At 44.0% G+C, this 27,055-nt stretch overlaps 1 protein-coding gene across 6 annotated transcripts in view; it reads right to left on the bottom strand.

Moving 5' to 3' along the window:
- The window catches only part of Usp48 (ubiquitin specific peptidase 48), a 77,082-nt gene that overhangs the window by 11,860 nt on the left and 38,167 nt on the right, over positions 1 to 27,055 (bottom strand). For 2 of the 6 annotated variants that reach the window (XM_051171474.1, XM_051171471.1), the window contains exons 15-24: positions 24,907 to 24,978; positions 17,487 to 17,611; positions 17,253 to 17,375; positions 16,399 to 16,460; positions 14,781 to 14,891; positions 12,994 to 13,044; positions 12,046 to 12,176; positions 11,691 to 11,797; positions 10,226 to 10,330; positions 1,869 to 2,024 (exon numbers count right to left, since the gene is read on the bottom strand). In XM_051171474.1, coding sequence (XP_051027431.1) covers positions 1,869 to 2,024; positions 10,226 to 10,330; positions 11,691 to 11,797; positions 12,046 to 12,176; positions 12,994 to 13,044; positions 14,781 to 14,891; positions 16,399 to 16,460; positions 17,253 to 17,375; positions 17,487 to 17,611; positions 24,907 to 24,978 — 1,043 coding nt within the window. Of the gene's footprint in view, positions 1 to 1,868; positions 2,025 to 10,225; positions 10,331 to 11,690; positions 11,798 to 12,045; positions 12,177 to 12,993; positions 13,045 to 14,780; positions 14,892 to 16,398; positions 16,461 to 17,252; positions 17,376 to 17,486; positions 17,612 to 24,906; positions 24,979 to 27,055 lie in introns of those variants that run through there. The other 4 variants (XM_051171472.1, XM_051171473.1, XR_007833432.1 and 1 more) reach the window with 3 other exon arrangements.

Below are 27,055 nucleotides of genomic sequence, written 5' to 3'. Positions count from 1 at the left end.
ACTCTACATATATATACTCACATGTACAGGTATATATATATATTCCCTTTCCCACCCCCACCCTGGTCTCTCTCACACACAAATTAAAACATATTTTAAAAACTAGGTGTGGCAGAGTGTACTTGCAATCCTGGTGCTGAGGAAGCAGAGACAGGATGCTGGTTTGCTGGCCATGCCTTACTTGGCAAGCTCCAAGAATAGGAGACTCTGTCTCAAAAATCAAGGTAGGCCAGTGAGATGGCTCAGTAGGTAAAGACATTTGCTTGTTCAGTCCTAGCTTTCAGGAGGTGGAGGCAGGCAGATCTTAGAGAGTCCAAGGCTAGTCTGGTCTGCACTATAAGCTCATGGCCAGCCAGAGCAAGGTAGTGACTCACTGCCTCAAAAACAAAACAAAACAAACACAAGTCAAACCCAAGAAGCCCAACTGGAACCCATGTAAAAATGTCTTCTAATCTCCACATGTGCTGTGTGTAAATTGCCAGCTTTAGGGGCTAGAAAGAAAGCTCAGAGACTAAGAGCGCTCGATGTTCTTGCAGAAGACCCAGGACCAATTCCTAGCACCCACACGGCTATTCACTGCCATCTGTTTGCAGGGAATTGCAAACTTGGTTTTCTCTTCTACAGGCACCAAGCACCCATGTGGTCCACTCGCAAGCCAAACACTCATAATACATTAATCTAAAAATGTTATAATAAAAATTTAAAATAAGACATAGGAGGAGCCCAAGGTAGCTAGTTTCTGAGTTCTGGTCTCTACATGCACGAGTGTTTATACACACACTCATAGGGACATGCACGCATGAAAACCAAGAAGAAAACAAAACAACAAAACTTAAGTGGGTGGGAGCTTCTGACTCATCCTAAGTGAGTTTCTCCCAATGCTGTGTTTCTCCCTCAGATTTCACAGCAGATCCTGGCAATAGACTCACAGACCTATTAAGTGGTCAAAAAACAACACACCAGCCATGAAGTGAGAGGACAATTATCCTGGAACAAACCAGATTGCTTCAAGAGATTAACCAGCTCTCTTGGTGCCTCTTACTTGAAGGTAAGCATGTATGTACATAGCTAAATATTCTTGCCATTGGATGCTCTTCTTAAACAATTCACATGAATAGCCTGGCACAGTGGCACACGCTTTGAATCCCAGCACTTGGGAGGCAGAGGCAGGTGGGTCTGAGTTTGAGGCCAGCCTGGTCTACAGGGGGAGTTCCTGGAAAACTAGGGTCACAAACCCTATTTAAAAAAAAAAAGCAAATAAACAAACCACATAAATAAAAACTTAAATGGAAGCCGGTCAGTGGTGGCCCACGGCTTTAATCCCAGTGCTCAGTGCTCAGGAGGCAGAGGCAGCCGGATCGCTGTGAGTTTTAGGGCAGCCTGGTCTACAAAGCGATTCTAGGATAGCCAGGGCAAAAACAGAGAAACCCTCCCTCAAGAAATAAAACAAAACAAAAACTTTAATGGGAGTGTGTGATTTTATTTTATTTTTATTTATTTATTTACTGTATATACAGTGTTTCACCTACATGTATGCTTGTCTGCCAGAAGAGGGCACTAGATCTCATTACAGATGGTTGTGAGACACCATATGATTGCTGGGAATTGAACTCAGGACCTTTGGAAGGGCAGGCAAATGCTCTTAACTTCTGAGCCATCTCTCCAGCCCGAGTGTGTGATTTTAACTGAGGGCCCTACACGCACTACCCTCCCGCCTCAAAGCCCTTTCCTATCAGCTTACTATCATGAACAGGCAGACTAGTAAAAGCTCAGCTCCAGGAATGGACAGCCATATATATACAACAGAGAGGAATCCATAGAGGCCCTGACAGTCCAGGCAGACACGAGCAGACACTAGTTTCCCTCACCTGAATCTTCAGTTCTTTTAATGTCTGGTTAGCAGACACCAGCAGCGCCTTCTCTCCTCGCACCTTCCTGTGCCGCGTACTCCGCCGGATGACCTGCTTCTGGTAGGCAACATAGCCCTGTTGGGACGTCTTCTGCCGCTTGGTGCCTCCATTGCTCTTAAACAAGAAGGAAAATAGAAAGCTCTGAGTTACACTGTTCGGGAGGTTCTTCAGGCAAATAGAAGCTGGATAAAACTGCTCTTGAAACCCTCTGAATCCAACACAACGAGCCCAAGCTTCTACAGAGATTAGCAGGTTCACATATAGTGGGGGGAGGGGAGGAGAATAAAAATGAACCTGTAACTGAATGTACATAATCTAAATGTTTGGTATAAGAAAAATTTAAAAGAAAAGCAAGTTTCACCTTCAACTAGTAACAGCAAAATATCAGTTGTGGTGGCTTTCTAATCCTAGCACTTGAGAGGTAAGGCAGGGATTCTGAATTCAAGATCAGCCCTGGGCTGTACAACAGTGCCCAGGGCTGTTGAGATAGATAGTTCTTGCTGCTAAGCCTGACAATCTAATTTTGTTCACCAGAAACCACACAGTGCAAGGTGAGGACCAAGTCCTGTGAACTTCTGATCTCCATTGTATACACACACACACACAAACAACAACAACAAACAGATACATTAAAGTTAATTTTAAAAACAGAAGGCAATAAATTGAAATTTCAAGATTACAGAACTTCATAAATAAATTCTAATTTGCTTGTTTTATACATTTTCTTCTTGGAGGCGGAGAGGTCATGTACCACAGGAAGGTCTCCAACTAGTTATGTCTCGTTGGATGACCTTGACCTTGGACTTCTAATCCTACATCTCCACCTCCACAGTGTGTAATCCTGTCAGGTTACGGTGCATGCTAGGCAAGCACTCCACCAACCAAGCCACACCTCTGGCCTTGACTCCTTTTGAGAATGATACCAACTGTAAAATAAAAGGTTAGACTTTACTGAAGAAATCAAACATACTTTTATTAAAAATAAGACACTGTGCTTTTTGTCCTATGTTAAAATATAAACATAAATGAATGCTGAGGTCCAATTTGCAATTTACAGAAGTGTCAATATACAGTACAGACCACAATGGCAAGAAACAAGGTGGAGGTGGTCTCCAAGACCCTCGTCTACCTGGAAACCACTCAGAACTATGCAGACGACACTAGTTGGGTTTGAGAAAAACTTGGTGAAAACAATCATGCCTGCAACTTCCCTCAAGCACACAGTAAGCACTGCCCGGGCTATGTTTACTCCTGGGATACACGGAATCAAGTATTTAGAACATCATGACCACTGAACTGACCTGAGCACTCAGCAAGAAAGCAGGAACTATATATAGGTATATGAGACAGGCTGTACTAGTCTTTAGAAAAGAGAAAAAAGGGTGCCAAATGTTCTAGAACATCTTTTGGTCTGTTTTGAAAGTGCCTCATTATGTAGGTCTGCCTTGAACTTGCTATGTACTCTAGGCAGTGGGTGATCCTGCCTTCCCAGTGCGCTGGGATTAATGTGTGCGTGGCTCTCTACTTACAAACCTCTCAGCGAGAGGCTAACAAGTCAAGATTCTCCTGTTACCCAGGCCAGGGAATCAAAGTGGGATTTTCCCTCTAGACTAATTATAGCTAGATAAAATAAATGCACCATCTCCTCTCATTTCCCAGATGTCACTGAGTTGAGGTGACAAGGGTACAGAAGCCCCTGTGGTCACATGTATCCCATTCGTATTATTAATGTGTTTTTGCAATCCCCAAAGCAGCTAGCAGGGCACAGCCTCAGAAAGAGCCTAGTATCAGGGCTCTGGCCACCGGCAAGGCTCTACCCAATCTAGCCACGGCTTTCCAAGCCCACGCATGTGACTCTAAGATTCATAAGAAAAAGTCAATTTAGTAAGCCAGGCGGTGGTGGCGCACTCCTTTAATCCCAGCACTCGGGAGGCAGAGGCAGGCAGATTGCTGTGAGTTCGAGGCCAGCCTGGTCTACAAAGCAAGTCCAGGACAGTCAAGGCTACACAGAGAAACCCTGTCTGGGGCGGTTGGGGGGGGGGGGGGGCGAAGGTCAACTTAGCAGGCACAAAAACAACATGCAAGTTGAGCTCTTTATTAAACTGTTGTCTATTGACAGAAGGTACACTTCACCTTATGCCCCACCCAAAAGGTCCCAGGCATCAAGGGAAATCTTTTCAAATGGATTTTTAAAAGGTCTAAAAGCTTTTCCTGGAATTATTTTTCTCTAACCCATCTCAACCCACTAAAACCAGTATACTGGTTGTTGTCTTCTTTCCAGCCACCGGTTTTAAAGGGCTTCCAATTGGCTAAGTGATACCCACTGAGTGTATCATTAACCTGAATTGTAGATAACACGGAAGGAACTGGGTTGATCTGGCTTAGAGAGGAGGGAAGGGGATTTGCTCAACTCCATTAAGGAGCACTAATGCCTTGCTTCACGGCATGGATTGGATTTACTACAGTGCAACAAACTACCCACGTTCTGGAACAAAGAAAGTGGAGAGGAGGGTGACATTCTGAAGACACTAGGTGTCCCCAGGGCCTAACTAGTTACTATGCTCTAAACAGAGGGTTAGAACTGAGATCCCCACCCTGCCCCAAACCAAAAGTATTTAAAACATTTTAGAATATTACAACATCCAAACATGGACAAGAGAGACAGAGAAAAATTATAACATGTACAAAATGATTATGGCGTAAAAAGCAATGTTCTCCAACAGTCTGCATCGTATTTGTATATGTGAAACTTGTTGCCATCCACAACTGAGGGCAGGAATCCCACATCCACCTGAAAACATTGCTGTGGTCATGACCACAGTGAATAAAACTGGATGTTTAGAGAAATAGTCAGCCTTTCAAAGTCTGAATCACATGAAAATATAGAATTTGCTAAACAATTCTTGGGCTAAAAGGCAAAGCTGGAAACAGACTGATGACAAACACATCTGCAAACTCCTGGAGAGACCATGTTACAGCCAAGCAGAGTGTGAGCACCAGCAAGCCCAGAACTCTAAAAGCCAAAAAGATTATGGGATCAAGCCAACCTGGGTCATGTGGCCCAGGCAGAGCCAGAAAACATATGTCTCAAAAAGGAAAAAAGAGACAACAGGGAAAACTTGACTCCATGATGTCAAGAGTCAAACAGCAGGCACAAACATCTGAACAGGGCAATAGGGCACCTCGGTTAGAAAACCCTGCATCACCAGAGAGTGCACCAAGGGCAGGACCCATCATACTTAACCAAGGAAAATAAATCTGCCTGCCCACCGTCAAGGGGCAGGACATAAAACTGGTAGGTCCTGGCTAATAAGGTCGAAGTGAAGTCTGGCATTTCTGGATGGCCTCTGAGCTTGGTATAAGAGGACAGACTCTCTTTCTCAACAGGGTTCCCTCTCAGCCTGATCTCAGGAACACCAGAACCTCTAACAAGAGTCAAGGAAATTATAAACCCAATCCTTTCCTGATCGGTGTGTACCTGGCCATGCTAATGAGATGTCTTGGTGTCTTAGTTTCCAACCAGTGACCTTTTTAACTGTATCTGGAATTCTCCATCCTCCACTTCCACCCCCACCCCCAAAGGATAATTAGGTACTGCTTTCTTCCCTCTATGATTGGACTGTTTTGTTACATATAAATCAAGTATCCCTGACACTCCTATCCCCAGGGAATCAAACACATTCACCCTTGAAACCCCTCCCACTGCCCAAGGTTTATAATGTCCTTATAAAGGATGAAACCAATGCTTTCTCTCTCACTCCATTCCTCCACCATCACTGCCTGAGACTCAATTTATTTTGGGGAAGGAAGGGTTTCCCTCCTCCCTGAAGACCGCCTTGAGCTTCTGGGCTCCCAAGCCTGTCTGCCAATTAAACAGCCTCCTGCTTGGCAGCCAAGAGCTTCCGATGTTCACCAGTGTTCAGGCAACCACTGAAGCCTGCCCCATTGCCCTATAGAAGAACTGCATTTCATTGGGCCTGCCTTGTTGGTTTTGGGCCATATAGCTGCTTAACCAAAGAGCTGTAACACTGAGGTCTCATCACAGACTTTTGGTATGCTGTCTGGTATCAGCAATCTCATTTTAAAAGAGCTAACTGTAACACCAGTGGAAAACTCATTTCTACCTCTCTGAGAACTAAAGCCTCTGGAGCTTTGCCTACTCCATCCTAAGCGCACTAATCTTTCTTGAGAAAAACGGAGGAACCTTTGAATGCTGGGGTTCCTCTATTCCTCTGGCAAACAATGCCTGGACCAGCCCACTGGTTGTGGAACCCAGGCTGGCCTTGAATTCACAGAGATCTGCCTGCCTTTGCTTCCTGATTGCTAAAATTTAAGGTATAGGCCACCATACATGGCTGCCAGCTACTATTTTTTTTTTTAATATATGTGCATTTATGTGCAAATGTAGAAGGGAGTCCATTGGGGAAAGCGGCTTTCAGAGAGAGGGGTAGGAAGGGTAGTAAAACATGTGATATGGGAGTACAAGAGAGACTACTTGTGGTAGACAAGTGTAGGGAGAGATGGGAAGATCAGCCAAACTAAACATGTGTGGGGACTAAGGGTGTGCCCACCACGTCTGGGAAATTAAGACTTTCTTGACTGACAGTATAAATAGAGCAGCAAGCCAGACTCGGTGGAATCTGCTTATAGTCCAAGCATTTGGCGAGGCAAAGGCAGGAGGATCTCTCTGTAAGTTAGAGACCAGCCTGGTCTACAAAGAGAGTCCAGTCTATACAGAGAAACCATGTCTTGAACACCACCCCCAAAAAAGAGCAGAAGTCAGGAGATAGCGGCAGACACCTTTAATTCTAGCACTCCATCGCTCTTGGAGCAGAGGCAGGTCTATCTCTGAGCTTGAGGCTAGCCTGATCCAGATTTTCAAGACAGCCAGAGCTACAAAGAGAAACCCTGTTTCCACCACCACCAACACTCAACAACAATAAAAACAAGAACCACAGCAATATCAGTTTGCACTGACAGACCAACATGTTCAGAGGCTGTTCTCTGTACTGGATGAGGCAGAGGACCACTCAGGGAGAAGGTAACCTGACTACCAGGTCTTAGGGTAAAGATATTCCAGCTATTAAGGGCAAAACATCAAGTAGAAATCCCACGGTTGTCAAAGAAACAGCAATACTGGATGTGAGAGCACACACAGAGACAGAGGAGAAGGAGGGGCAGATAGAGGCAGTTCAGTAAATTTAAGCCAGAGCTACCGGTGAAACCCTATTTAAAAAAAAAAGAGGGGTGGAAGTTATGGGGTTGGAGAACTGTGGCAGCTGAGAGATGACTCCAGGGTTAAAGAGCACTTACTGCAGCAGGGTGGTGGTGGCGGCATACACCTTTAATCCCAGCACTCAGAAAGCAGAGGCAGATGGATCTACAGAATGAGTTCCAGGACAGCCAAGGAACCTTGTCTCAAAAAACAAAAACAAAAGAGCACTTACTGCTCTTCAAGAGCACCCAAAATTGGTTCCCCAGCATACTACCAAGATGCTCACAATCATTTGTAACTCCAGTTCCAGTATAGACACACTTAGACACATACATCTTTTTTTTAAAGCCTTAAAATGTATTAAGTGATCTATAAAATATGCACAGAACAGTGGTCTCTCTGTTTTCCAAGAAGCTGAAGCTTGTCCACATAGCCATGTATTAAGTGCATCCCTATACTTCCTATTAGAATAACTTTTTCCACAGAAGAAGAGGAAATCATTCCTTGGTTTTTGTTTTGAGACAATCTTGGTACCTTAGTGGAGGCTAGGCTCAAACTCATGCTCAGGATCTTCTTGCCTCAGCCTCAGAGGCATCCTATCTTTTTGAAATTGTGTGTGCGCGCATACGTGAGCACACATTTGCACGTTTGCGTGTCAGGTGCCCCTGGAGGTCAGAGATCAGGCATTGCATCCCCTTAGAGCTGAAGACACAGGCGATTATGAGTATCCCAGTGTAGGGGCAGGTTTCAAACTCAGGCCTTCTGCAAGATGCAGTGCTCTTAACGACTGAACCATCTTCTCCAGCCCCTGAGTGAGTCTTAATAGAAATTTGATTATGGTGGAGAATGGAAGAATAATAATGCATCAGTTCACCTTCCTTCCCCCCCCCCCCCCCCCCCCCCCGCCGCAACAGGGTTTCCTTTGTGTAGCCTTGGCTGTCCTGGACTCAGTTTGTAGACAGGGATCCGCCCGCCTCTGCCTCCCTAGTGCTGGGATTAAAGGTCTGCGCCACCACGCAACAGGGTTCCCTTTGTGTAGCCTTGGCTGTCCTGGACTCAGTTTGTAGACAGGGATCCGCCCGCCTCTGCCTCCCTAGTGCTGGGATTAAAGGTGTGCGCCACCACGCCCGGCTGCATCAGTTTATCCTACTCCATTTGTTACAACTGTCAATTTGCAGGCCGGATGATGACGGTGCACAGCATTCATACTAGCTCTCAGGAGAGGAGGCAGGCGAATCTCTGAGTTCCAGACCAGCCTGGTCTACAGTGTAAGTTCCAGGGTAGACATGGCAATACAGAGGAAGTGTCTTTTTATTTTTTATTTTTTAAAAAGATTTATTTATTATGTATACAGCATTGTGCACCAGATCTCATTACAGATGGTTGTGAGCCACCATGTGGTTGCTGGGAATTGAACTCATGACCTTTGGAAGAGCAGTCAGTGCTTTTAACCTCTGAGCCATCTCTCCAGCCCCAGAAGTGTCTTTTTAAAAAGCTCAAAGAAGAAAAGACTTCCAGTTTCTTACAATGAGGGAATTCAGAGCTAATACTGTCGTAATTAAAAATCCCACGATTAAGGAACATACCAAGATACACGTGTATCTTGTTTTAGTATTCTTTTCTAGCTTAAAATGATATTTTACCTATATATATATATATATATATATACACACACACACACACATTTATTTATTGATTGATTTAAGTTTTCAGACAAGGTTTCTCTGTGTATCCTTGGGTGTCCTAGACTCACTTTGAGGACCAGGCTGACCTCGAACTCACAGCGATCCGCCTTCCTCTGCCTCCCAAGTGCTGAGTTATAGGGTGACTCTGGAGGTGCCTTAGGTGGGATCATAATCGGGTAAGATGAAAACAAGAGCCTCCAAGTTGCACAAGAGGGTTTACTGTAAATGGGATTTTTGTGATATTCCTAGAAAACTGCAGGTTTAAAGCCAGAAGTGGAGCAAGGCCTTTATGCTAATTATGCTACAAGTCTTGCTTCTCACAAGGCTGAGGCTTCAACTGGACTCACGGGTCAGATTTGCACAGAAGCTCACCTTGGTTTCTCTGCACATCCTTGGGTCATCTCTCCTGTTCTAATTTAAATATTTAAAATAGGGAAAGGGGCAAGTGAGATAAATTAATTAGTAGGTAAGGATGTGCAGCGCTTGCAGAGGTTCAGTTTCAGTTCCCAGGAACAACACTGGATGGCGCACAAAAGGGATAAGCGAGGCTTCTGAGGCACCTAACTCATGTGCACGTACAAACCCATACCCAAACATCTTACTTATATATTTTTTAAATTTATTTTGTAAAAAAAAATAAATAAAAAATAAATAAAACTTATTTTGTGCGCACAATATTTGTAGTTCAGAAGACAACTCGTAGGAGTTGGATCTTTCCCTCTACAATGAGTCCCAGGGAATGAACTTAGGTCATCAGATCTGCCTGGCACCACCTTTACCCCTGGAGCTGGAGTTACAGGCAGTTCTAAGCTGCCTGATGTGGGAGCTGGGAACCAAACCCGGGTCTTCTGTAAGAGTAGTAACCATTCTACAAAGTAGGACAGGGTGGCTGTAAACGCTTAATCCTCCTGCCCCCAGTTCAGGAGAGCAGAGCTGCGCTCGTGACACCCGACCTACCCTTACAGCCTCCCTTTCGTTTCTTATTTTCTCTAGACAGTCTCAGTCTGGCCTCAAACTTGTGGGTAGATAATCCTGCCTCAGCTTCCCCAACGGTCTTAGGCATGAGATGTCACAGTTAGCACTGTTTGCTTGTTTGTTTGTGGACAGGGCCTCACTATGTAGACCAGGCTGGCCTGGAACTCTCTAGGTGACCAGGCTGGCCTCAGACCCACAGATACCCACTTGCACCACTTGTGCTACAGCACCGCAGTGACTCTCCTTCCTTAAAAGAGAGTCACTGTGGAAGATACGTAGTCCTTTTTTTGGGGGGGGGGGTGTTAGAAATTAGCTACAACATGCTACAAAAACTAAAGAATAGAAACTGGACAAGTAGAGAGAGGACTCAGACTATCCCAACCAGGTGCCTGCTGTGGAAGAAAGCATTGCATAACAAAAGAAAGGGCTCCAATACTTACTTGATTAAAGTCAGGATCTTTTTCTCCATCTGGCCTAGCTTCTTCCTTGTCCTCTTCTGTCTCAGAACTACTTACATTCAACTCTGGAGCCGAGTCCTTCATCACCTGAAGGCACCAGGAGAACAGAGAAATGTGAGTCAGGCCCTAGGAGAGGACATGGGCTAGGACCGTGTGAGATACAATGCATCAGAAACCATGACCACCTCCTTTGCTCTTTTTAACTTTTTGTAGTCTAACCCCGTAGCTTGTTTGTTTATTTACTTTTATGGGGGAAGGAGGGAGGAGACCTGACTCTTGTAGCTCTCACTGGCCTGAAACTCACTATGTAGACCAGGCTGGCTCTGAATTCATAAGGGATTTAGTTCCTGCCTCTGCTGGGAGTAAAGGAGTATGTCACCATGCCCAGTTTAGTTCTATTTTATTTTTAATTCTGTGTCTATATGTGGGCGTGTATGCACACATGAACTCAGGTGCTTCAGATGCCAGAAATATCTAATCCCCTAGGACTGGAGTTACAAGTTATAACTCCTTTGACACAGATATCGAGACAGGAAATGCTACTAAACTCAAATTAACCAACAATGGCTGAGGGTTCTACTCATTCTACTAAGTAAGTAGGCTGAAGGTCAACAGGAGAAAGTACAACGGTCAAATCCTGGGGGAAGTGGAGATGGTTATATTATGTTCCTTTTCTTACCAAGTTTGGAAATAAAGGCCTTTATTTTAATCTATGAAGTAGAATTCTTCATCTGAAATGCATACTTTGGAAAGTAACATTCTTTTTTTGATACAGGGTTTCTCTGTGTAGCCTTGACTGTCCTGGACTCACTTTGCAGAGAAAGTAACATTCTAAAACAATGTATTTAGTAACAAACAATAAAACAATAAAAGCTGTCTTTAATTCTCCACTTTGGAATCTAACTGATAGAGGTTCAGAGAACAAGATTAACTCCCAAAGACAATACTAATAATAGAAAGGTCACTCTGGCAAGGCACAGTGGCATGTGCCTGTAATCCCAACACTTGGGAGGCAGAGGCAGGTGTATCTCTGTGAGTTCAAAGCCAGCCTGGTCTACAAAATGAGTCCAGGACAGCCAAGACTACATAGAAAAACCAAACCAACCAACAACAACAAAAAAAAAAAACAAAAACAAAAACAAAACAAAACAAAAAAACCACAAACAAACAAACAAAACAAAAAATAAAAACCAGAAAGGTCACTCAGAATTCATAGATTCCTATTTCACCCACCCTTCTGATCAACGTTGAGGTCCAGCCTGGCTTTCCCATCCTGCTATGTTCCCACCAAGTCTAAACCCAATAAGCAGGGCAAATTTTTAAACCAGAAGTCAGGCAACACTAGAAATTCTCCTGCTCTTTTTCAATTGCCCAAGTTCAACTCTTACTGGTCAGATGTGATGGCCTACCTCTCCTATCCATGGCCACACACAAGCAGCATTGGTACCTTTTTGTTATCTACAACTTTGTGGACATAGATGGTAGCTTGGGTGTACTCTCGCAGGTCCCTCTGCTGTTGGCACAGTAGACCTTCTCTACAATCTGGACAGAGATCTAGAAAACAGAGGAACAGAAGCAACTGAAGAACCACTGCAGGCCCTGCATTGCCTGCTACAACGTGCTCAGTGTACCCTCTAACTGAACGCTCAGATGATGGCGGCTCATAGGACTGCCAGAAGGATTTGAACTGCTCCCTGATCTTTAACATTATGCAGAAACAAAGCCGTACTGATGGACCCTTGTCTTCCCCCTCTAACAGTTAACTTTTAATGAAAGAAACCGAAAGCAGTATGAAAACTTACTAGGCTCAGAAATATACTGTGTTTCAGTAGGGTTTACGTCTCCCACTTCAATTCTTGTGATTTTAATTACTTTATCCACAACAAAGAGCTTTTGGATCATTTGCCATTCGCTGGGCCATATGAGAGCTATACTGTGCAAAAAAACAAAAAACAAACAACAACAACAAAAAAACATGCCTTAAGACACGTGGAGATCAAGAGCAAACATCCTACAACAAAATCAACACCAACAATTTAATGCAAAGGGAAAGAGAACGACTCATCAGATATGAAACCAAAGCAGCAGTGAAACTTTATGAACAAGTCTGATGTCAATCAATGCATAGCTCAGTAAAGTAAGCCAACAGGAGGACATGCATTCAATAAGGCCATTTACAGAGAACATATTAGCTATACCACACAACGTCAAAGTGCAATATAGTCAACTGTATGTACATGTTAATTCTACTTTGGATTTTAAGCCAAGGCAACATGTGGCTGAGGTTGACCCAGAACTTGTGACTGTCCTGCCTACATTTATTTCAATGTGCATCTTTAAAATGATGACTTTCTGGGACAGGTGATTCAAATTCTTAGACAGTAGTTACTGCAAGACACAGAGAGGAAGGACAATGGAAATATGAAAGAAGTAAAGTACTTTGAGGCCCTCAACAGTACTTCTGTTGACTGACTACTGGGATAGCAGTCGCGCACCACCATGCCTGGACGACATGGCGCCGGGTATCAGCTAGCTCTCTAGTGACTCAGCTACATATCCCCAGCTCTCAGACACACTGTTTCTAAGTGTCTAATGGTCACAATGGCAACACAGGAATGGAAGGACTGAGAAATCTAGAAGAAAATAGATCTGTTTACACTGAGTTCCTTTAATTGACCTAAAAACATTAAAATGTAAGTAAACTACAGTCCATCTTCATCCCAAAGGATTTTTCAATTTCTTATATTTACTTATTATGTGCTGCAGTGGGCCAGCCTCCTCTTCTTTCTAAAGGTTGACAGCTGTAGAAAAAGACAACTATTAGGTGCGTGCAAAAGCAGCTGCAGTCTTTGCATTGCTGAAATTGCCATGTTATGAGGAAACATTCTTGGTGGGGGATGGGACGGGGGGATAGGGTATGGCTATCCTTGTAGACCAGGCTGGCCTCAAACTTACAAGGATCTACCTGCCTCTGTACACTGAGTGCTGGGATTACAGGTGTGCGTCACTGAGCCTGACTGAGAAAACGTTCTAAATTAATGCAGATTTCTTACTTTGTTTCTTGCCAATCACTTAATAGTTGTTATCAATTTTATACTATGGAAATGATGTTATACAAAAACCAAATTCAAACAATTTTCTTTTTATGAGTCGTAAAGCAGCAAAAACAACTAAAAATAAACACAGCAATTGCTCTAGGAACTGCTAAGAATGTGCAGTTCAATGGAAGTTCAAAAGGCTTTGTGAAGGAGATGAGAGCCCTGAAGAGGAAGAGTACAGTAGCTGGTCATCAGAAGTTGACATAAGTGACTCCCTAAGAGCTGCCACTGATGCTGACCCTCTTATGTGAGTAGTCAAAAGTTGCCAATGAACTCGCTTGGTATGGACTGTTATTCTGCTGGAAGCAAATTGGAAAGGTGAAAAGGCTGGGTAACTGGGTGCCTCGTGAGGTAGGTGTGTGTGTGAGATTTTGAACTATTGTCCTATCTTATTTTATGCAACAAAGAATCTTTCTCAATCCAATTGTGATACCTAATGAAACATGGACTATATTTGTCAATTTGTAACAACCAGCTCAGTGGCTGGCCTGAGACACTCCAAAGCCAAGCCTGCAACAAAGAGTCTGGCCATTGCTTTGCATCTGCTGCTGGTCTGATCCACCACAGCCTTGAAGTGCCCACAGACCCCCTTCCCCCTGAGAAACCCTCAGCGAATGGATGAGATGCACACAATCCTCCAACACTGGACTAGGGTCAGGCAAGGGCCCAGTTCTCTATAATAACGCCCAAGCACACAGCCAACACTACAGAAGCTGAGTGGACAGGGCTATGAAGCTTCACCTCATCCGCCACCTTTGACTGACATTTTGCTAATCAACTACCACTCCTTAAGCACCTTGACTTTTACAGCAGAAAAAAGGCTTCCACTACCAGGAGATTGCAGAGAATGTTTAATCCTATAGCACAGAGTTTTAAACTATAGGAATAAACTTATTTCTCATTTGCAAAATGTTATTTGTAATGGTTCCTATTTTGATTAATAATGATATTTGAGCATAGTTATGATTTAAAATTCAGTCTGAAACTACAATTCCTTTTGCACAAGCCTAATGTAACCAAGACAACACTGACTATGTGATTGGTACCTAGAGAATGGACACCAGCAAAAGAAAGTGGTTGACAGTGGGAGAAGAAACAGCTATTTCCCTGGGTGGCTGCTTATTTTGCCTGAAGAAGCAGCTAAACCAAATCTTTTCTCCCCCCCCCCCTTCCCTCTGTTTTTTTCTCTGTGTAGACCAGGCTGTCCTCGAACTCGCAGCGATCCGCCTGCCTCTGCCTCCCGAGTGCTGGGATTAAAGGCGTGCGCCACCACACCTGGCTAACCCACCTCTTTTTAAAGACAAGTGTCCACAGTCATTGACTGAAGAAAGAATGCAATGAGGTTGTTCAGCTATTCCTAACGGAGTTTCATGCTAGACAAGGAATCCCCTAATGATACTTGATTGCTGGGGACAGCCACACGAAGAGAAGAAACTCACAGTTTTGAGTCTTCTTTGGTGAGGGAAGGAAATGTAAACATGAGTCCTCCGTGTGGACACAGAAGGGCAGCATTTCCGACTGATGACACAGGAGTAGACCTTGCAGGCTTTCTATCCAAACAAGACAAGATAAATAAATGCTCACTGCTGCATGAAGAGTTTTTTTTTTTTTAAATCTACCTAACTATCTATTGTATTTATTCACTTACTTTGGTGTTTGTTTTTGAGACGGTATCACAATGTAATTTTGGCTGGCCTGGAAATCATAGATTTCCCTACCTGTCTCCAAGGTACTGGGATTTGTTTGCCACTAAACCTGAATAGATATGTTTACTTGTGTTTATGTGCATTTATATGTGTGTGTCGGTTTATTTATGCATGTTCATGTGTGTAGGCACACATGTGTGATACCTCAAGGTACCTCTGGCGTCTCACTTGACTGACTCCACAGCCCACCTATATGAGCTAGTGAACTAGTAAGCTGGTTTGGAGCACCAGGCTCTGCTTTCTGAGTACTGAGTACAGGTGGGCCCATTAGCATGGGTTCTGAGTACTGAGTACAGGTGGGCCCATTAGCATGGGTTCTGAGTACTGAGTACAGGTGGGCCCATTAGCATGGGTGCTGAGTATTGAGTACAGGTGGGCCCATTAGCATGGGTGCTGAGTACTGAGTACAGGTGGGCCCCATTAGCATGGGTTCTGAGTACTGAGCACAGGCGGGCCCCATTAGCATGGGTTCTGAGGGTCCAGTACAGGTGGGCCCCATTAGCATGGGTTCTGAGTACTGAGTACAGGTGGGCCCATTAGCATGGGTGCTGAGTATTGAGTACAGGTGGGCCCATTAGCATGGGTTCTGAGTACTGAGTACAGGTGGGCCCATTAGCATGGGTTCTGAGTACTGAGTACAGGTGGGCCCATTAGCATGGGTGCTGAGTACTGAGTACAGGTGGGCCCCATTAGCATGGGTGCTGAGGGTCCAGAAGCTCACACTACTTGTCTATCTCCACAATCCACAACATTTTATTTATTTGAGTTTTTTGTTTTTTAGATTTTTATTTATTATTATGTATACAGTGCTCTGCTTGCATGTACTCCTGCAAGCCAGAAGAGGGCACCATATCACATTACAAATGGTTATGAGCCACCATGTGGTTGCAGGAAACTGAACTCAGGAGCTCTGGAAGAGCAGGCGGCGCTCTTAACCACTGAGCCATCTCTCCAGCCCCCTTATTTGAGTTTTTATACAAGGTCTTACTGTGTGTGTGGCCCTGGCTGTGTAGACCAGACTGTCTTTTAACTCTCAGAGATCTGCTTGCTTCTGTTTCCTGAGAGCTGGGATTAAAAGCATGCACCACCACACCTGGCTGCACAACATTTTCTTAAAGTAATAATTTTAAGCTAGAGATAAACATAAATAGATAGTATTAATTAGATTTATGTTTTGGGTTTAGTTGTATAACTTAGTTAAAAGATCTTAAAAAGAAAGAAAAAATCTTCTGTGTATATAAGGAAAAGTAACTAGGAATGCACCATTAAGGGAATCCATGACTTAAAAAACAATAAACAAAAAAACACACATAGTCAACCCAGAATAAGTAAAGAAATTTCTAATGCCTACCTAACAAATTTCCGCCATTCCTCTAAAAAGAAGTGTGACACAATATAGAGAGCGTCCGTATCCTGGAAACAAAACAGAATGTATCAGCTTCGTTTTCCCCCTACCCTTCTTTAAATTTTCAAGGCTATTTTCTCTTTCAAGTTACTTTGGAACTCACTATGTAATCCAGGTTGTCCTCAAACTCACAATCACAATCCTCTTGCAGCCTCCCACACCTGCAAGGGGTCACAGATGTGAGCCACCATACCACTGTGAGCTGAGGTCACAGATGTGAGCCACCATACCACTGTGAACCGGGGTCACAGATGTGAGCCACCATACCACTGTGAGCCGGGGTCACAGATGTGAGCCACCATATCCACTGTGAACCGGGGTCACAGATGTGAGCCACCATATCCACTGTGAACCGGGGTCACAGATGTGAGCCACCATATCCACTGTGAACTGGGGTCACAGATGTGAGCCACCATATCCACTGTGAACTGAGGTCGTGGATGTGAGCCACTATACCCACTCTGAACTGGGGTCACGGATGTGAGCCACCATATCCACTGTGAACTGAGGTCATGGATGTGAGCCACTATACCCACTCTGAACTGGGGTCACGGATGTGAGCCACCATATCCACTGTGAACTGGGGTCGCAGATGTGAGTTACCTAACTGTGAACCACACTATTTTCAACAAAACCTCTTGTTAATATAATAACGTTTCCCCCATTCAAGTTGTGCAATAAGATGGAAATGGTGAGCTGGTCTATCTCCCAACGAGGAAACAAAGTGAATGAGAATGAGAAGAGGTCCGGGCTGATCTGACAGAACTTTGGCTGAAGCCTTTCTGAGGCAATCACAGTACCTCTGGCCAGTTACTGAGACATGGTCTGTTTTTGTCCTGGAACAAATTCGGAAGTGAGGTCTTCTGCTCGTTTGCAATCATTTTATGCAAGGCTTCATTTTCTTCACCTTCTCGTTCTAGTATCTGAAAAAGATTGATGCAGTCAGCTGCCTCTCACTGATAACATGTGTGTCGCCCCCACACCTGTCCCCAAGGAGGGGCATGCCATTCCCACAGACATCAGGAGCTGTGCACCTTGCATTGAGAGCAACACTCTTTGTAACTTGGGAACTCAGGAGCCTTTGGAAAGTACTGCTGTAGTTTGCTCCAAGCCTCTTGAGAAACAAGCCTTCTTTCGTTTTCAGATATGCTTAACCCTCCTAAATAAAAGAGAAAAAAAAAATTACTTAAAAACAAGGATAAAAAAGGTCAACAGCTATTTCCTAAAAATCTTTTTAAAAATACGTATTTAGGACTAGAGAGATGGCTCAGAGGTTAAGAGCACTGGCTGCTCTTCCAGAGGCCCTGAGAAAAAAATACGTATTTATTCATGTGTGTATGTGTGGCTACGTACTTGCCAAGGTACCCGTGTGCAGGTCAGAGGACAACATGCAGGAAGTGAGCTCTCTCCTTGCACCATGTGGACCCTGGGGAGCAATCTCAGAAGGGTGGGGTTCAATCACAAGCTCTTTTACCCAGAGCCATATCATTGGTCCCTAGGTGACACTGAGTCCATAGGTCTTCTTTCTTTTCCAGTTGTTCAGGAACCTCTTTGGTTCATTTGTGGGTGCCAGCATGAGCACACACAGGACGCCACACACACTAAATGTTTAATTTCACTGTACTTTTGGGATCTGAGCCCAGGCAGGGGTTAAGAGCATTTTGTCTTCACCCACACACAAAACTCCCAATTCCCGCAAAAGACTTTGCTTGACGCCTAAAAGCATCTGGCAATAAAGCAGTATATTCAAGACTGTGTGGACCTCAGTCTGCTCTCTTTAAATCATCATTTAAGCAATAAAGCAATGCCATTCAACCTCCAAATTTGTTCCCTATTAGCAACTGGTTTTGGTTTTCTTCTTTCTTTCTTTCTTCTTCTTGTTTTTTTGTTTTGTTTTATTTTTCAAGACTGGGTTTCTCTGTGTAGCCTTGGCTTTCCAGGACTACACAGGGATCCTTGAACTCACAAGGATCCGCCTGCCTCTGCCTCTGCCTCTGGAGTGTTGGGATTAAAGGCGTGTGCCACCACACTGAGCTTCTTTTTTTTTAATTTTTTTAAAAAAGCATGTTATTTTATGTGTGTGGATGCTTTGCCTGTCTGCCTGTCTGTGCACCACATAGGTGCCTGCTGACAACAGAGGTCAGAAGGAGGCATGGGGTCCCTGGAAGTAGAATTGTAAACACTGAGCCACCTCTCCAGCTCGTCTTGGCTTTCTTGAAGCAGGATATATCCATGTAACTCAGGATGGCCCTGTAACCTCCTGTGTGGGAAAACAGGTGTGGGCTGCCACACCCAGCCTGAAATAAGACAAGAGAAGAATGCTGGTCAAGACTGCTCTGTCATGTTTCCAATGTCAGGAGGACTATGGTCAGAACCACAGCAACCTCAGATTACTGTTAAACCATAGCTAGCTTGTCAGGGACATCCCCTGCCTGGTTTCTGGTTATTTTAAATTTTCAGATATTCCAAAGAAAACCCTGAGGGAACCAGGCTGACTGATGCAGGTTGTTTCTATGCCCCCTGGACAGGTACCTGCAGATGTGTTAACAGGCAACATAGCCATCTTTCACACAGTGAAAAGGTGAATGAATATACAAGAGACAGCACAGTACCTACGGAGCATCACTGTCTTTGCTGTTGGGGGTTGGTCTGGTGCTATGTACTTTAATGCTAACTACTGTCCCTACACCGAAGATCTGGGCCCTGCTCGGACAGAGCACATTCTCACATATGTGTGTCCTTGTTGTATAAACCTTGTTCCACCTAATTTAAAGTTGATTGGTAAATTTTTTTTTATAATTTTTTTATTTAGTTATATTTTATATGGATTGGTATTCAGGTATCAGATGGCTTGGAACTGGAGTTACAGACAGTTGTGAGCTGCCATATGGGTGCCTGGAATTGAACCCATGTCCTTTGGAAGAGCAGACAGTACTCTTAACCACTGAGCCATCTCTCCAGGCCCAGTTGATTGGTTAATTAAAAAATAAATAAATAAAAAATGCTGAAGCTTAAGAGTTGGCAGAAAAGCTGGGCGTGGTGGCGCACACCTTTAATCCCAACTCTCAGGAGGAAGAGACAGGCAGATTGCTGTGAGTTCGAGGCCAGCCTGGTCTACAAAGTGAGTCCAGGACAGCCAAGGCTCCACAGAGAAACCCTGTCTCGAAATCCCACCCACCCCACCCCCACAAAGAAAATGTTGGCAGAAGAGAAGGGGGTGGAGTTTTGAGGTTAGGAGGCCAGAAGTCAAGGGATGAAGAGAAGAAAAGCATGAGAGGAGGAAATGGATGGATTCTACAGAAGATAATAACTAAAGTACTTGGGTCCTTGGATGGGAGGAAGATAAGTTGATAGTGGAGTAATAGATTAGTTACTATGTTCATCCTGGTGCTTAATTTGAATGACATAGTCTCAATGTGTGGTTATCTGGGGAAATTATTGGTTAATGAATAAATAAGGTTTTGCTAAATATAATGACTGAATATTAACTATTAATATTCACCAACACTTTGCCATAACCACTACATTCTAATAGCACAAAATGTCATCTTCTCGAGTTAATATTACTTATCAATTCTTCCAGTCCTTTGATAATCTCAAGGAAAGGCTATCTTAAACCAGTGTAGTAGGGAATGAATGCTATGGCAGCTGGAGCCTGAGGAGGTTGGAAACTCCAGTTAGCCTGTTACACAAAGCAGGACTGTCGGGAGGAAAGGCACCGTCCACCCTCCTTTAACTCAGTCTTCTCCCTTGTGCCTGCCTCAGAGCCCGAAGCACCCTCTCCTGTACCTGAGAGCGCCAGAAACAAGACGACCCCTGGAAAGGTCCAGAGGACAGTCAGACACAGGAACAAACAGAAAAACATCTTTTACACATAGAGAACAATGCGTAAGCAGAGATGGACTTAAGCCCTGGCTGTTCTGGAGACTCAGGCAGAAGGACGGCACATTCACATGCTCAATGACCACATTCCAAAAACAACTGTATCGGCTTTAATAAAGGTATGACCAGAAAAATCAGGCCACACTGTGAACATTTACAGAGCTGATGAAGTGGCTTGGAGAATAAGGCATTTGCTATACTAGATTGACACCTAAATTCAATCTGGGACCCATGTAAACACAGGAAAGAACCACATCCTCAGAGGTATTCTTTGATTTGACGCATATGAATTGCCTCCTCCCGCCCCCTATTCCCCCACCACCAAAGCAGGTGCACCCATTACAATATTTGATGAAAAAGAAATTTAAATATAAAGTCTAGGGGCTGGAGAGATGGCCCAGGGTCCAGTTCCCAGCATCAACATGAGCGCTCAAAATCATCTGCAACTCCAGTACCAGGGGATGCAATGCCATCTTTTGGCCTCCATGGCACCAGTATATACAGGGCACGTATGCATACATAGAGAAAAAACACATACAAAGCTCAACTCTGCTTCATAAACCAACTAGCCCTAAAATTCTGGCCTGAGTTGATGTTCTTACAAGTCTAGAACTCTACAGTTCTTCAGGGACAATGGGGAGGTATGCTTCTTGCTATTTGTCCCCTAAAACACTGACACCAGGAAGGTAGTCACTTACCAAGAATACAGGATGAAAGAGAGCATCTCAAACAAAGCTGAAGTGCACAACAGAAAAAAATCTCTACTGGTTACAAGTCAAATATACATGGAGTATTGGAAAAACAAAAATTCTGCCGTAAAGGATAAATCAATGGGATAGATCAATAGATAAGAGCCTTTGCTGCTCTTGCAGAGGACCCAGGTTCAGTTCCCACCACCCACAAGGCAGCTCACAACCATCTGTAACTAATTCCAGGGCATCCAATGTCCTCTTTTAGTCTCTGCAGGCACCGATGTCACATGTAGTGAGCAGACATACATGCAGGCAAAGCATTCATACACATTAAACAGACAAACAAAGCACACCACTTTTTTTTGGGGGGGGGGGTTTCGAGACAGGGTTTCTCTGTGTAGCCTGGGCCATCCTGGACTCATTTTGTAGACCAGGCTGGCCTCGAACTCACAGCGATCCGCCTGCCTCTGCCTCCCGAGTGCTGGGATTAAAGGCGTGCGCCACCACACCCGGCTCCAAAGCACACCACTTAATAAAAACTAAAAAGGGTGATTCTAACTAAACACTTCCAACAGAGCTGGGATCACTGCTAGCTCAGCAGCACACAGCACAACGTGTTTGTTGAGAGGCTCCTCTCCCACTGAGCTCAAGCTACACTCATTTTCAGTGGTCAAGCAACATCATTTTTTCTTCTTAATTTTTGAGACAGGGTCTCATTATGTAACCCTGACTGACCTGAAACTCTCTGTATGAAGACTACAAAGAATTGACATCTACAGAAAAAATGTAAAGCTTAAAAGGGGCTAGGAAAAAAAGCTCAGTTGGTCATGTGTTTGCCTTATTAGCCTGAGGCCCTCAGCCTGATCCCCAGAGCCTATGTCCAAACAGACTGGGTGTGATGTCACACACCTGTAATCCCTGCACAGGGAGACAAAGGCAGAAATCTGCTTGAGCTAGCTAGCCAGACAGCCTAGCACACCACTAGACTCTTCCTTTCTAAAAAGAGAAAAGAACTCTATTTTTAAGACAGTCTTATTTTGTGTGCATAGGTGTTTTGCCTGCATGTAGGTATGTGCACTACATGTGTGTTTAGTGGCCATGAAAGCCTAAGAGATCACTGGGTCCTCTAAAAGGACTTAGAGATAGCTGTAAACAACCATGTGGACGATTGGAACCAAACTTGGGTCTTTCTGCAAAAACAAATGCTCTTAAACTGGGCTGGAGAGATAGCTCAGAGGTAGAACACTGCCTGCTCTTCCAAAGGTCCTGAGTTCAATTCCCAGCAACCACATGGTGGCTCATAACCATCTATAATGAAATCTCATGCCCTCTTCTGGTGTGCAGGTGTACATGCATAATAAGAAATAAATCTTAAAAACAAACAAACAAAAAAACCCTCTTAAACTGCAGAGCCATCTCTCTACCCCCAAGACTCTTCAAAAAGAAAAAGAAAGCCGCACGTCTTTAATTCCAGCAGTCGTGAGGCAGAGGCAGGTGGATTTCTGTGAGTTCGAGCAAGGCCAGCCTGGTCTGCAAAGTAAGCCAGGGCCAGACAAAAAAAATCTTGTCTCAAAAAAGAAACGGGGGTGGGAGGGGGGGGGGGGCAAGGGGTTGTGGTTGTCCTCTGGTTCCCATTACATGTGGACCCGTTTATAGACACAAAATCACACATATACTCACATATACACTGGATATATGCAACAGGAGAAAAATTACATTAAGTTGGGAAAAATCAAGAAGTAACCAGAGAGACAAGCAAGATGGCCCAGCAGAGGGGACACCTATGGTGCAAGCCTGCCAACCTGACTTTGATCCTTGTGAATCCTGCAAAGACTGAAGGAGAGAACCAACTCTACAAAACTGCCTTCTGAGCTCACGCTTGTACAGAAGCATGTATAACATACTATAAGTAACCAGGCACTGGAGAAATAGCTTAAGAGCCTAATATTCGGGCTGGGGAGATGGTCCAGAGGTTAAGAGCACTGTCTGTTCTTCCAAATGTTCTGAGTTCAGTTTCCAGCAACTGCATGGTGGCCCACAACCATCTACAATGAGATCTGGTGACTTCTTCCGGCATACTGTATAAATAATAAATAAATAAATCTTTTTAAAAAAGGAAAAAAAAAGAACATAATGTTCTTGCAGAGGACTGGAGTTTGATTTCCAGCATGCCTATCAGGCAGCTTAACCACCAGTAACTACAGTTCCAGGGGTTCCAATGCCTCTAGCCTCGGCAGACACCTGCACTCATTCACACATACTTGCACAAAGATGCATGTTAAGCCGGGCATGGTGGCGCACGCCTATAAATCCCAGCACTCGGGAGGCAGAGGCAGGCGGATCGCTGTGAGTTCAAGGCCAGCCTGGTCTACAAAGCGAGTCCAGGACAGCCAAGGCTACACAGAGAAACCCTGTCTCAAACAAACAAACAAACAAAAAACAAAAAAACAAAACAAAAGAAAACACAAACAACAACAACAAAAACAAAGATGCATGTTAAAAATTAACTACCAGGGCTGGGTGTGGTGGCGCACGCCTTTAATCCCAGCACTTGGGAGGCAGAGGCAGGTGGATCTTGGTGAGTTTGAGGCCAGGCTGGTCTACAAAGTGAGTCCAGGACAGCCAAGGCTACACAGAGAAACCTTGTCTCGAAAAAAATGAAAACCAAAACAAACAAACAAAAACTAGCTAACTAACTTAATAAATAAAATGCAACCAGATATACTTTGCTACAGAACTGCCTCCGCAGATTGGCAATGGACAAAAGAGGTTAGGATGGGATTTAAAATCTCAATCTATCCTGGTGTAGCACACTCATAATCTCAGCGCTAAGAAGCCTGAGACAGGGGATTAATTTAAGTTTGAATCTAGGCAGAAGTACTGAGTTTTCTCAAAAATATAAAATAAATAAAATAAAATAAATAAATAATAAAAATCAAGAATTGAATTAAAAACCTATGGTACTGCCTTGGTTGGCTTAGAAATTGCTATGTAGACCAGGATGGTCTGCATCTAACAAGAGATCACCTACCTCTGCCACCTGAGTGCTGGGATTAAAAAGGTGCTCCACCACACTCAGCAAAATACAGCATCCCCACCCTGTGTAAGCCCATCTACCACACCTGAAATCCAGCTCTGTAAACCGTGATACAGATGCTCCAAGTTCAATGTAAGCTTACACTACAAAGAATGAGCCTTTTTCATAAATAAATGAGCAGAAAACTACATACCATCATTAATCTAAGAAATGGTTAGTTATTAGCCTCTGTCCTATAACAATGTCCCCTCTAACCACACAGAAAACCAAAGTCACAAGGTTGATAAGATTCAACTCCTCTGCCCTAAGGGCGAGGAAACAAAGTGGAGCAGAGACGAGCAGGTGTATTTCACACTGAACACAGGTGTGCGGAGCCCTCTTCCTGCATGCAGTCCCACAGCAGTGGAAACCGGTCTGCACTGTCCAAACAAGGAAAGAAGGAGCAGGGCAGCAGTCCCAAGTCCCTGCAAGTGTGCTTAATGTCCAGAACACAAGCACTGCCAGTGAGTCAGGAACATCAATGCAAGAGGACTGAGTGACACCGCCACAGTCACAGGCTGACTTCTGAAAACTGACGGAATAAAGGCTACCTGACAAAAGGTCATTTGGACCTCGGCGTGGCATTCTGAAAGCTAGTATAAGCTCTCAAATATTCGATAAATAATTCTCAGAAAGGTGCCTGACACATACCTGTATTCCCAGCATTTGGGAAGTACAAACAGAAGACTTCTGAGTTGATAACCAACCTGGACAAACCTTTAGGATGACAAGCTCAGGGAAAATGTAGAACAAACCATGATGAGCTGGTGCCAAACTAACAACAGACTTAAGCTTCCAGCTTACCATGAGGACACAGGATGTCTTCATTAAAATTTAATTCCTCCTCCTCTTCTTTTTTCTCTTCCTTTGATTCATCTATTCAAAAGAAATAGACAATTACAGCTCTGGCTGTTATAGTTCAAAGTTCAAAGCAGCACAACTTTAGGGAAAGAAAACCTGAAGTAGTTCTGAAAACCACATCTTACAGCTGTGAAGAGAAGGGCTGCCTTTTCTTTCCCTTAAGAGAAATGGGAAAACTTCAATGGCATCTGATGTTTTGAAGAGTTAGGCAATAAGCCTGCTGTGGGAGTGAGTGGCCTACACTGTAATCCCAGCACTGGGGACAACAAAGGCAGAAGAGCAAGAGTTTACGGCGTCTGTGAGACATTGTCTTTAATGATGATGATGATAAAGCCAGTGGTGGCAGCATGCGGGGAAGGCACGCGTGAGAGGGGACGTACAGAGGCAAGTAGATCTGAGTTGAGTTGAGGCCATCATGCCCTACATTCCAGGACAGCCAAGACACAGAGAAACCTTGTCTCAAAATAAAACCAAACAAGACCCAAAACCAACCAAACTGAAAGGTTTATCCAATAAAACCTGCTTTTTCTTAATCTAAAAATTTACATGTCCTATTAGCTGTAGTCAAGTGTCATCTAGGTGACACATCATTTTCATCACCTTGCTGTTACAGAGGTTGAACAGAAACCTTACACGGAATAGACGTGTGATGTTTAGGAAGTCTGTGTTACAGTCAACACCGTCCCATCCTCGCTTGTCTGCACTGTCACTATATGTAGTTCTAGATGCTGGAAATAGATCAAAGGAAGAAATCTTGAACATTCGAGACTAGTTATTTAAGGACTGTGCAGGTTAAGGAAGTCCTAACATGTTCAATCTACATAAACACATTTTGTTAAGTGTGGTGGCACACACCCATAACCCCAGTATGTGGGAGGTAGAGGCAGGAAGCCTGGGAGTTCAGTGTCAGCCTGGGCTATGTGGCTCCCTACTCTAAAATGGTGAAATGTTACGGGAATAGGAAGCTATGTTAAAGTACGAGAGCCGTGCAAGCTGTAATGCTTAGGCAGGCATGGCACACATCTGTAACTGCAGGAGCAGAGTGAGGCAGGTTAGCCTGTACCATATGAGTGAAGACACCCTGCCTCAAAAAAGCCAGGACTGGGACTAACACATGAAGCTACGTGTGGTGAGACAAAACTATATTCCCAGCACTAGGGAGGTAGGAGGTGGAAGATGGAAGATCAAAAGTTAAAGGTCATCCTCAGCTATATAGTTTTTGAGAGCAGCAATGGCTACATAAGACCTTCATCTGTTGGTTTTTCTTTTTAAAATTTTTTATTTATTATTTATACAATATTCTACACTCATGTATGCCTGTATGCCACAAGAAGGCACTGGATCTCACTACAGATGGTCGTGAGCCACCATGTGGTTGCTGGGAATTGGGGACCTTTGGAAGAGCAGATAAGTGTTCTTAACCTTTGAGCCATCTCTCCAGCCCCCTCTCCCCCTACCTTTTAAGTGTAGAAATACATAATTTCAACAAAGCTTTAAAAAACTGAATAAAAGGGGCTGGAGATAGCCCAGTGGTTAAGAGCACTGGCTACTCTTCCAGAGAACCCGGGTTCAATTCCCACACCCACATGGCAGCTCATAACTGTCTGTAACTCCTGTTTCAGGGGATCTGACACCCTCACACAAACATACATGAAACCAAAACATATAAGTACGTAAACGTCAATGTTTGAAATAAAGTCAACAGAACTGTGGGTTAATACAGGGGTGGTGCACTTGCCTAGCTCGTGTGAGGCCCTGGGTTCCAGGACCAGTACCATAAAATAACAAAATAAAGAAAAGAGGGGTTAAGGGAGGAAATCGGGTGAACATGACTGCTCACAAGTCACTACTACATGGTACTACTGAGCACTGCTAACCTCACCATTAGTAATCTCCATTTGAGACCTACAATCATTCTAAATGCCTTAATTTCCTTTGGTATCTGTTTATTGGAAGGCTTAATATAACATGATTTCCTGTCTGAAAGCAGGGCTCAGTAAAGAATGGACAAGCGAGAAGCTGTCCAAATCCTGCCCTCCCTGAGGCAGGGTGCAGGGATCAGAGCTGGATGGCTGCTATCCTAAGCCAGACT

This window comes from Acomys russatus, chromosome 29, assembly GCF_903995435.1.
Source record: "Acomys russatus chromosome 29, mAcoRus1.1, whole genome shotgun sequence".
Lineage (NCBI taxonomy): Eukaryota > Metazoa > Chordata > Mammalia > Rodentia > Muridae > Acomys > Acomys russatus.
This window is presented reverse-complemented; position numbering and strand designations above follow the sequence as displayed.